Source organism: Leptonychotes weddellii, chromosome 14 (genome assembly GCF_054177405.1).
Source record: "Leptonychotes weddellii isolate Sample4059 chromosome 14, ASM5417740v2, whole genome shotgun sequence".
In the NCBI taxonomy this organism is placed as follows: domain Eukaryota; kingdom Metazoa; phylum Chordata; class Mammalia; order Carnivora; family Phocidae; genus Leptonychotes; species Leptonychotes weddellii.
The window spans coordinates 5,246,578-5,259,364 of NC_138382.1; the positions used below are offsets into that span (position 1 = coordinate 5,246,578).

Below are 12,787 nucleotides of genomic sequence, written 5' to 3' on the forward strand. Positions count from 1 at the left end.
CATTTTTCCAAAGACATCCAAACGGCCAACAGACACATGAAAAAGTGCTCAATATCACTCGGCATCAGGGAAGTCCAAATCAAAACCTCAATGAGATGCCACCTCACACCAGTCAGAATGGCTAAAATTAACAAGTCAGGAAATGACAGATGTTGGTGGGAATGCGGAGAAAGGGGAACCCTCCTACACTGTTGGTGGGAATGCAAGCTGGTGCAGCCACTCTGGAAAGCAGTATGGAGGGTCCTCAAAAAGTTGAAGATAGAGCTACCATATGATCCAGCAATTGCACTACTGGGTATTTACCCCAAAGATACAAATGTAGTGATCCGAAGGGCTAGGTACACCCCAATGTTTATAGCAGCAATGTCCACAGTAGCCAAACTATGGAAAGAGCCTAGATGTCCATCAACAGATGAATGGATAAAGAAGATGTGATATATACAATGGAATATTATGCAGCCATCAAAAAACCCCCTTAATCTTGCCATTTGCAACCCCGTGGTTGGAACTAGAGGGTATTATGCTAAGCGAAGTAAGTCAATCAGAGAAAGACAGGTATCATATAACCTCACTGATATGAGGAATTCTTAATCTCAGGAAACAAACTGAGGGTTGATGGAGTGGTGGAGGGTGGGAGGGATGGGGTGGCTGGGTGATAGACATTGGGGAGGGTATGTGCTATGGTGAGCGCTGTGAATTGTGTAAGACTGATGAATCACAGACCTGTACCTCTGAAACAAATAATACATTATATGTTTTAAAAAAGGAAAAAAAAAGAAGATAGTAGGAAGGGAAAAATGAAGGGGACGGGAATCGGAGGGAGAGATGAACCATGAGAGACTATGGACTCTGAGAAACAAACTGAGGGTTCTAGAGGGGAGGGGAGTGGGGGGATGGGTTAGCCTGATGATGGTTATTAAGGAGGGCATGTAATGAATGGAGCACTGGCTGTTATACACAAACAATGAATCATGGAACACTACATCAAAAACTAATGATGTAATGTATGGTGATTAACATAACATAATAAAATTAAATTAAAAGAAAAATGATTTTCTCCCTGTCCCTCTGCCCCCCCCCCCCCCGCTCAAGCTCTCTCTCCCTCTCAAAAACTAAAAAAAATTTTAAAAAATAGGCACTAAAAAAGATACCATAAACAATGTTAAAAGACTGGGGAATTGTAAATCTGTATACCAAAGGGCTAATACTCAATATATGTTGAGAAAAAAAGCTATAGATCAATTAGAAACAGAAAGAAAAAAAGCAAAGGATATAGGAAGACAATCCACAGAAGAGAGATACAAACAGCTGGCTTGTAAACACATGAGAAATTTTTCCAACTCAGGTTCTAATTAAGGAAATGAAATATAACACAGGATAGCAATTTTTGTCCCATCAGTTTGGCAAAATATTTAAAAATTGGTAACATCCAAGGATGCTGCAATGAACATGGGGGTACAAATATCTCTTTGAGTAGCGATTCTGTTTCCTTTGGATATATACCCAGAAGTGGAATAGCTAAATCAAGATGCTAAATTTTATGAAGTGTATTTTGCCACATTTTTTTAAAAGAGCAAAAGTAAGACAAAGAAAAATGTCAGAGTAAAAAGGATGGTTTAAGGGACGCCTGGGTGGCTCAGTCGGTTAAGCGTCTGCCTTCGGCTCAGGTCATGATCCCAGGGTCCTGGGATCGAGTCCCACATCGGGCTCCCTGCTTCGCGGGGAGCCTGCTTCTCCCTCTGCCTCTGTCTCTCTCTCTGTCTCTCATGAATAAATAAAAAAATAAAATAAAATCTTTAAAAAAAAAAAGGATGGTTTAAAAAAAAAAAGTGTAACTAATATATAACAGACTGGAAAAATGAAATAATAAGCAAAAATTTCTCATATCTAGCAATAATTTTAGAAAAATATATATTGAGAAAAGGTTCTTAATTCTACTAAGTAACAGAAAAAGCATAATATATCATGAGTAAAATTCAGCAAGAAACTTGCTGTAGCGGTATGAATAAAACCATCAAGTTACTGAAAAACATAAAATAATACTTGGATACAAGGAGAAATATAATGTATCCCTTAAATAGAAAATGTAATATGGTAAAGAAATATCCATTCTTCCCAAATTAATCTTTAGAGCGATTCTAACAAAATGTAAATGTAATACTTCGAGGAGCTTTATGACTACTCAACAAACAGGGCAATGCCACACTGATGGGCTTAAGTTGTCAAATCATCCATTTGGGTTTACATAGGCCCTATCACTTAATTAACACTATGACCTTGGAAAGTTACTTAACCTCTCTGTTGCAGACTTAAAAATAAAGCCAACAGGTTTAAATACCATCCCATAAATAAGTTCTTTATGTTACTACAGGATGTTCACATAAGCATCAATGAACTCTTTTATAAATACCACATTTACAGAATGAAGACATACCCTGTTTCAGTGCACTTCACTTTATTGCATTTCTCAGATATTGCTTTTTTTTTTTTAAACACACTGAAGGTTTGTGACAACACTGCATCAAAAGCAAGTCTATTGGCGCCACTTTTCCAATAGCATTTGCTTCACTACTGTCTTGGGAGATGAACAATGAGATTAATGTTTTTATGCCTACTAACACAACATCCATTCAGCAGCCTGTGGATCAAAGAGTCATTTCAATATTCAAGACTTATTATTTAAGAAATACATTTCTTAAGGCTATAGCTGCCATAGATAGTATTCCTCTGCCAGGTCTGGGCCATCACTGAAAACCTTCCAGAAAGGAGTCACCATTCCAGATGCCAATTAGAACATTTGTGTTCATGGGAAGAGGTCAAAATATCAACATGAAGAGGAGTTTGGAAGAAGTTGATTCCAGCCTTCACAGATGACTTTGAGGTGTTCAAAACTTCAAAGGAAGAAGTAATCGCAGAAGTGGTGGAAATAGCAAGAGAATTAGAAGCGGAGGCTGAAAGTGTGGGGCACTTGGGTGGCTCAATTAGTTGAGCATCTGACTCATGATTTCAGCTCAGGTCATGATCTCATGGGTCCTGGGATTGAGCCCCGCATTGGGCTCTGTGCTCCGTGAGAAGTCTGCTTGGATGCTCTGCCTCTCTTTCTCCCCAACCCCTGATCGCACACATGTGCTCTAGCTCTCTTTTTCTCTCCCTTTCTCTCTCTCTCTCAAATAAATAAAATCTTTAAGAAAAAAATTTTAAAAATTTTAAAAATGTGGCTGCAATCTCCTGATATAACTTGAATGGATAAGGACTTGCTTCTTATGGATGAGCAAAGAAAGTGGTTTTTTGAAATGGAACCTACTCGTGGTGAAAATATTGTGAAGACTATTGAAATAACAAAAAAGGATTTAGAATATTACATCAACTTAGCTGCTAGAGCAGCAACTTGGTTTGAGAGGACTGACTCCAATTTTGAAAGAAATTCTACTGTGGGTAAAATACTATCAAGCAGCATTACATGCTACAGAGAAATCACTTGTCAATGGAAGAGTCAGCTGACATGGCAAACTTCACTTTTACCTTATTTTAAGAAATTGCCATAGCCTCAGCAAACAGCACCCTGATCAGTCAGCAGCCATTAACACTGAGACAAGACCCTCCAACAGCAAAAAGATTATAACTCACTGAAAGCTCAGATGATGGTTAGCATTTCTTAGCAATAAAGTATTTTTAATTAAGGTATGTCCATTGTTTTTTTTAGACATAATGCTATTGCATACTTAATAGATCACAGTATAGTGTAAACATAACTTTTATATGCACTGGGAAACAAAAAAATTCCTTTGACTCGCTTTATTGCAATATTTGCTTTATTGTGGTGGTCTAGAACTGAATCCACAAAATCGCCAAGGTACGCCTATAAATATTTAGGTGTATTTATACAATACATACATGTGTAGTTTTGATATTTACAGAATAAATATTTCTTCTATTAATTCCACATTGCAGTTGAAAATTATTAATCACCCTTTCACTGAACCATGAAATACCTATCAAGCTCTTTCTAAAGTAGGGCCTGGAGTACTATGAAAGATGCAGAGGGTAAAACACATACCCCAAAATGATCCCTACCATCAAGAAGCTCATAGTCTAGTAGGTAGTAGCTGTACACTATTTACATATTTTTATCTAAGAACAGGAAAGTATGCTGACTAAAGTGAATTACAAGTTAGTTATAATTTTAGTAAATATAACCCTAAAATAGATAGGCAGAGGTCATACAAATATTGAAGTTAAACGAACACATAACATTAATGTGCTGTTTAAGCCAGGAGGTCAAAAAATACCAGAGTTAAAAAGAAAACAGCCACATAAGTAAGCAATTTTAGAGAAGAGTATTAAAGGAATTTACTTCTTCCCTTTCAATTAAAATAAATGGGATTTCTAACCACTTATCATGGTGAGCACTGTGTAAAGTATAGAATTGTCAAATCATGATGTTGTACATCTGAAACTAATATAATATTGTATTTGACATTAAAAAAATTAAAAAATAAAAAATAAGTGGGTTTTCTGAAGCTAATCAAAGAAAGAGAAAGAATTAATCTTTTAGAACCAATCATGTGTTTCAGCTTGGGTAGGCCTAAACTGGGATTGGTTTACACTGTTACATGAATCCCAGAAAGCATTGTTCTGATTTCTTTTTCTCCTTTAATTAGGCAGTATGACTGTCATTACGCACATCCCTACTGGTAAAAAAAAGAATAAAGTCTGGAATGAGCATTACCACAGGGAATTGGCACAACCCAGAGTGGGGGCAGAGGGGGTCGGGGGGAGTAACTGTTGCCTTGCTAATCATAAAAATGAGTGAAAAATACATTAATGTTCAAGAAACTCTGGAAAGATAGTGTTGGTAGTGATACAAAAGCTAGATGTAACCAAAACCTTACTAAACTGATGTTTATGTTTAGAGTTATACTTAAAACTATAATCAGAATTCCTAGGAGAAAATAACTTTGATATTAAGATTCTAAAATACTTATTTCTGACAACAAACATAATCATTATTTGGTTATAAAGCAGACTTACCAGATTTTTACCATCTTGCTTATGGATAGTTACAATTCTACTTTCATTTGAGCCTTCTTGGCTTGCTTGCTTAATAGTAACATCAATAATATCAGGAAAGTCACAATATAACTGTAAATCCTATAATGAAGAGCATTTGAAATTAAAAACAGGTAAAACTAAGGGAGCCATTTTAAAACAAAACTTATGAAGGACATAACATTCATTCCAAATCCTTTAAAATAAAAAAGTATTGAGAGTAACTAAATGGGATTCTCTCCCTCAATAATGTAACCCTAAGACTTAACCGTATCTTGCTTTGACTTAAAAATGAGAGCATTAAAATAGTACCAGGAATCTAATTATGCTACAGTTCCCTTCAATCCAATCAACATCAAGAGGAACCATTGTCAGAAAACTGAAAGTTTAACCACCAAAGAATGAAGGTAAAGATAAATCTCTAATAACAATCTAAGTACAACATAGATATGAACAAACTTAAAACTTACAGTGCAAAACTTAGAAAAACTAACTATACATCATCATAAAATCAATTAAAATTAGTCTTTTCCAATTAAATTTTATGATTGTGCTTATTATCAATAACAGCAAAATTATAAAAAGAGGCAAAACTACCTTAAAATCCCTTTAGGAATTCAAGCCTTTTTGAAAACTATAAGAACCATTACTAATTATTTGTCATAAAAAAACTAAATAAAAAACCACTTAAGAACAATGAGAAAAGAATTATAGATACAACTTTGATGGCTTCACACTATTAAAAACTTCCACTTCTATCAATGAGAGAAGAGAACTGCAAGACCATGTTTCCAATGAGTAATATCACTCTGCTTCTATTGCCATTCACTTAAATTAACAAAGAATGAGAACATATCGTTAAGGATTACCTGTTCTGTCAGTGTCTCACTTTCTTTATGTTTCCCTCTTGACCACTGAATTCCACCGTTTCCAGTTATTATAATGGTTGCAAAAATCTCCTCACCTGAAGGACCTCTTCCAGGTTCTTTTACTTCAAACTGCTCTGTGTAGAAGGCAGACTGAAGAGTTTCCAGATTTATAAGATACTTAAGTTTCAAGTTTCTGGCAGTGGCTTTGCAATGGCTGAATTGCTCAATAAATCTGCGAAATCTGTACCTTATTCGTTTCCTTGTCAAAATATGATAGTCTTGGATCTTTGCTCGAACACATTTTGGTAAGAATGTCTTGTAGCTGGGGACAGAGAGCACACACAGAAAAACAAAACAAATTGGAAGACAAATCTAAAACGACACTGAAAGAGAAACTACCACCTTCCTCCATGACAGGCAAGTGCCGCAGCACAGAGGTCAGGTGGAGAAGGGTGACACAGCCACCACTTGTACAGTATTAAGTTTTGTCAGATGATGTAAATACATATAAAAATTCTCTGAGTTACCACAAATGTTTAGAATAGGATATGTTAATTTTCTTCCCCTAATGAAATGAAGATTTAGTCTAGCTAATAATGGAGTCTCTAAAAATTTGTTTTCTCTGATTATCTTATACATCAATTTTTTGGCACCGTGTTGCAAGTATTTCCTATGATGCTGTACACCAAAATTTACCTGAGCTCTGGAAACTGTTACACTTTTTTGGATGCTACAGCTGTTCGTTATGCAAACATACTTCTTTTGTATACATTATTTTCTGGCCTTTTTCAGTAACTCCTAATAATTCCTTTGCCATCAAAACAACTCTACTTAGAAATGTTCTGACACTTTTGTACCTCTATCTCTATGTAAAATATCCTGAAGAAGAGAGATAACGTCCCAACTGTTCAAATATCTGACCAATGAAGAGCATTTTATTTCTGAAGGTACAACTGCATTAAATTCCCATGCCCTCACCTATGCTAATCCTTCTTCCCATCATCCATCTCCTATCTGTTTAGCTCTAACTCATTCCAAAAGTTTCAGCTCAAGCATCATCAAATCCAGGCAACCTTTCTCTATGACTGTTAGATGCTCCTCTCCCTTTGTCTGATAGTATTCTGTGCACCATCCATAGTATCACTTCTCCCTCTATCCTGTATCTGAGTATTTATAGCTAGTGCTCCGGCTGGCTCACGCTGAGAGCTTACATTTTAGGACTATTTAGTTGTTTGCTAAAGAGCTGTCATTAAAATTTAACTTCTCTAAAGTTACAAATAAATTATAGTAAAAATATAGGTAATACTCAAAATGTATCACTTCCTAATTATTTTACATCTTAAATTTTTACATTTTACTACTTCCTATGCTTTTGAAGCTGTTTACATCTCTCGTACATGAGTGGCGAAAAAGATTTGCTATTGCTCATCTCTTCCCAATTCTACATTCAGGCACATCAGGTTGATACCCTGAAACTGGCCATAGGCAGGATTTATACCATGGACGTCAGCAAAGATGACAAACAAATCACATCTTTGGGGTTTTTTTGAGAACTGGTTGTTACACATTTACTAGCACACCACCGCTTCTTCCCTTCCCTACTCTGCCTGAACCCCGCTGATGAACACTCAGTTTTGTACTCAAGTAGCAGAGCTGCTGGAGAGTCATTTGACAAGGTAAACAGGGCAGTATAAATTCATAATCACCAATTTCAAATATGCTTTCAGCACGACCATCCATTTTACAACACTTCTCTGGTTCAACTAATTCTCCCAAGTTCCACGACTATGTCAAACCCTCTCCAGTTTTCTCAAACTGCCTACTACCTTTCTTCTGCCTCAAACCTCAGCTATATTCCTCCTTACGTTCAGCAAATGACTTCATCTCTTTCTCTGGGGGGGAAAAAAGAGCTTCTCTAAGCAGAGCTCCCTCAACATTATGCTGGCAAATCTACATACATCTGCACCCATTCCCTCCTCCTCCCCACCTGTGACAACAAATGAGGTATAAACCAGCAAGGTAAAGACACTTTGGCTTGGACACATATGTACCTATAGTCTCTTTCTTCCTCTAATATACATTCACCCTCTGGGGACTTTTATTCTTATTTCTCTTTGAACTACGAAACACTAACGTTCGTCCCACCTTAAATGTAAAATTTCTTTGTCCCACATATCCCTTCAGCTACAGCCTATCTGGCCTAATTTTGAAAGAGTTTATACAGCCATTTCCATTTACTCTTCAATTCACTCCAGTCTAGCTTCTGCTCCATCATTCCACAGAAAATGCTTTTGCTAAAAATCAAGAAAGATTTTCATGTTGCTAAAACCAAATTCCCATATTCATCTCCCTTGTCATTCCTCAGCAGCATCCAACACTGCTGATCATTCTCTCCTTCAATTTTCTCCCCTTAGCTTTCCTCGCTTTATTCCTGTCTCTTGGGATACTTCTCAATCTTCTTTTCAGGTTCACTCCCACCTGGTGATTAAGGTTGAAATTCCTCAAGACTTAAGGCCCTCTTCTCTTCTTATTTATACTCTTTCTCTCTAGGTTCTCTAGATGCAAATGACTCTGATATCTGTCTCCAGCACTGACCTCTACACTCCATACCCTAATCTTCCATAGGCAAGTCAATCTATACATTTAATTTAAATGTCTCAAAAGCTCCTTAAACAATGTGTCAAACCAAACTCACAAGTCCTTCTGATGTCCTCCCCTAAAAGATCCTCTTATAGCATTTCCTATCTAAGTAAAGAGCACTGCAATTCACCCATGAACCAGGAATCATCCTTGAGGCCGCCTTCTCCTTTGATTCCCATTATTCCATTCATCACCACGTTCCCATGAGTTTACTTTACCTTCTAAATACTTCTCTTAGTTGCCCATTTTTCTCATTACTAACTCATTAATAACCGCATCTCCTGGAGGAAAATACTGTAATGGCCTTAGTGTCTGGGCAACTGGCATTCCCATTTCCTCTTACCACTATCCGATTTTGTTTTCTACACTGGACTCAGGGGGATCTTTTAAAATCACAAATCTAATCATTTCACCATTGCTTAATACCCTTGCATGGTTTCTGAGTGCTCGTAACCTTGTCAACACGGCTCTAAGGTTCTGTAGGTTCTGGTCTAGCCCCTGCTTTGCCTCCTCCTAACTCTTTGGGCTCTAGCCATACTGATTCTCTTCACTCTTCCCATGCTCCCTTCTGCTACAAGGCCTCTTCCATGAGTCTCTACACACTCCCTCACTCCTCTCTCTCTGCCCATTAAATTCTACTCTTTTTTTCAGACCTCACAAGTCACACTTTCTTCCTAACAATTATATATTTCTAAATAAACAGATATATAAAATTTAATAAAAGTCTAGACAGCATAGAGGAGAGCCTCAGGAAATTTAGAATAAACACTGAAAAGACAAAAATAGACTCAGAATACAAATGACTCTTGCTTAACTACTTCCGTCAAAAATGTTAGTTACCAAGAGACTTATTAAATCTGAATACAATTTATATAAACATTTTACAAAAATGCAAAATACATAGCCACCAATGGCTACTTTTTCATAAGACTTTTAATAAGACTTATTTGGATATAAAAAGAGGAGTTTAAAATAACAACATAAAACAAAGCTTTCCACATTGATGCATGGCATAAAGGACCAGACATACTTCCTCTGGGAAAACCATAGGAATGTGTGGTTCTTGAACATGGTGAATCCACTTCAGCATCATGCTATCAGAACCAGACTTGTTAGAAACACTAAAAATTTTTCAAGAGAAAAGTTATTAATTCTTAAAGCATAAAGACATTTTTCCTCATGCTTTTCTTATACTGAGTTTTTAAAGAATGCTAAAATTGAGGCTCCAAAAGGCTCTGAAATTGAGCCTTGGCTTAGAAACTGTATACTATTTTTTGTACTATAAAATGAAATCTGCATTTTATTATTATAGTTGGAGTAGGCGTTTGGAAACTCTATTATTATTTACTTAGTTTTTTAGAAAGGGAGTCCAGGGAGATGAGGTGAGTAGCTCAGTTGCTATGTAAGTAGCCTTGGTCCTGGCCTAATGTTTACAAATTCAGCAGTCTCCTTTAAACTCTTTGCATTTTCCAGTTCTCTTCTTCCCACCCTTTAGCAGGCTTAGAATTTTAAAGAGCAGATGAAGGATGAAAACACAAAAATTTTATGCTTTCCTTCACTTTCTGTACTCTAATACCTAAGCCATAATGTCCAATTAAGAGTTGGTGGCATACAGAAAAGTTATCTAATGCACACACATGCAGAAAGAGGTTCACACACACACACACACACACACACACAGAGCTAACACAAAGGCACAGACACACGAAGATGCACCTTACATGCATTTTTTTTAAAAGTCGGGGAAGGAATATGTATTTAATTATACTAATCAGAGATCCATATCCTACTGGGTATTTCTGGGAACAAAACAGTTCATTTCATTCTGCCAACAGCTAATCATTTATCTATTCTCCCATCAATCTTGAATAATTTAACACTGAGTAGAGTTTCTTGATTATTTCTCAGAAATAAGCACTAAATGTGAACTCAGAAAACATCAGTTGAGTTAAATTACATTACAAAGGCAAGCAAGGCAGGCACGATTTGCTTCAGGACAGGCAGAAATTATTTATCTAATATTAAAATGTCATGGCACAAGAAACAAAAGAAAAAATAAATCACCTCAAAATTATGAATTTTATGAATACTTTCAAGAAAGTGAAAAAACAATCCAAAGAAGGGGAATATATTTGCAAACTATAAATATGATAACTTCCATCTGGAGACTTGTATCCAAAATATGTAAAGCACCCTTATAACTCAATAATAAAAAAATCTTGAGTCGTACATCTTAAATGGGTGAACTTTATGGTTAAGGCTTAACAGACATCTGAAAACAAAACAAGAATACTTAAAACCAAAGCGGAAACAGAAACTGATACCCTGCAATTTGGGTATGTAACTGTTTTTAAGGCACTTAGTAAAGCAGTGACTAAACCCAGTTATTGAGAGAAGGATTTCAAGAAATACAGGGAGTTTTAACCAGATTCATAACACCCTCAAACTTTTAATCCTAAGTATGCAATATGTAAAACATATAGTCTTCAAACTTATAAAAAACTTGAAGAACTCTTATAATAATCATATACATCTTTAAAAAGAGTAAAAGTCTTACAACCATTAAAGCTGGGCTATAGGAGCAGTATTTCAAAAAATCCTGTTAGGCATGACAAAACCGAATACGTACATGAGTAATTTGGAGAATGTGGAGTGTGGATCACTTATAAAAGAATCTGCTGGATCAGTTATAACATGAATAAGGTCTAAGGATCTAATGTAAAACATGATGACTCTGATAAAACTGTATTGTAGAAGTGAAATTTGCTGAGAGGAGTGTTTAAACATTCTCACCAAAAAAAAAAAAGTAAGTAGAAAAGATAAGTATGTGAGGTAATGGATGTGTTAATGAACTAGATGGGGGAGTTCTTAATCGTGTATACATACAGCAAACCACCACGATGCACATTTCCAATCATCTTACAATTTTATATGTCAATGATACTTCAAAAAAGCAGAAATTTTTAGGAAAATTCCCTGGAGAACTTGTGAAGATTTGTATTTGTGGGCTTCCCCTAAGATTTACTGAATCAAAACTCTTGCGTAGCACTCAGAAATCTTCAGTTGTTTTTTTTTTAAAGATTTTATTTATTTATTTGACAGAGAGAGAGATAGCGAGAGCAGGAACACAAGCAGGGGGAGTGGGAGAGGGAGAATCAGGCTTCCCGCCGAGCAGGGAGCCCGATGTGGGACTCGATCCCAGGACCCTGGGATCATGACCTGAGCCGAAGGCAGATGCTTAACGACTGAGCCACCCAGGAGCCCAGAAATCTTCAGTTTTAACAGGCACTTCAGGTGATACTAATTCAAGTAAACTATGGGCCAATATTTGAGAAATACTGCTTCAGATTTATTTATAAAGACAACTTGAGGATCTATCAGAAATTATGCCTACAGGTGTTCTTTTCATTCCCCTAACTTTACTTACTCTTTTTAGAATAAATGAGTCAAATAATTAATAAGTGTCAAACATCATTGATATTTTCTGTAGTACTCCAACTCTTTCAATATTTTTTTAAATTCTAAGATAAATCAGTACTAAGGATATAATGTATAATATGATCACTATAGTTAACACTGCTGTATGGTATATACTAAAGTTTTTAACAAAGTAGATCCTAACAGTTCTCATCATAAGGAAAAGAATTTCTTTTTCTTTCTCTTTTTTTGGTAACTATATGAGATGATGGATATTAACTAAACTTATTTTGGTAATTATTTCACAAATATATGTAAGTCAAATCGTGATGCTGTACACCTTAAACTTATACAGTGCTATATGACAATTATATCTCAATAAAACTGGAAGAAAAAAAGAAAAAATAAATTTCTTTTATCTCACAAAGTATGTGTTGTATACAAGGAAGAAAATTTACCCATATGACTTTTAATTATTACAAAATCAAAAAGATTTGACACAGAAAGTACAATTAACTATAGAAAAACTCCAACTATTCACATTTATTTATATGGATTTGCATAAGGAAACTACCTGATAGAGCTATAGATGTCCAGTGGGGTCTGATCCTTCTCTTTGGCTAGTCTCATCATATCTAACACAGCCATTCCAAGACATTCTTCCTGTGTTTCATGGGTCACGGGTATTTTTATCCATCCATGTAAAAAATCATGCCGCCACTATAGGAAAAAAATTTAGAAGGAAATATCTCTTAAATTTCACTATCACATTTTAATCTATTATATTCTAACCTATAATTTCTACAACATGC

General features: G+C 35.8%; 1 protein-coding gene across 4 annotated transcripts in view; it reads right to left on the minus strand.

Annotated features, from left to right (window-relative positions):
• The window catches only part of JAK2 (Janus kinase 2), a 143,524-nt gene that overhangs the window by 42,508 nt on the left and 88,229 nt on the right, over positions 1–12,787 (minus strand). For all 4 annotated transcript variants that reach the window (XM_081802767.1, XM_081802766.1, XM_081802765.1 and 1 more), the window contains 3 exons: positions 12,550–12,695; positions 5,919–6,240; positions 5,032–5,151 (listed from right to left, as the gene is read on the minus strand). In XM_081802767.1, the coding sequence (XP_081658893.1) occupies positions 5,032–5,151; positions 5,919–6,240; positions 12,550–12,695 (588 nt within the window). The remainder of the gene's footprint in view (positions 1–5,031; positions 5,152–5,918; positions 6,241–12,549; positions 12,696–12,787) is intronic.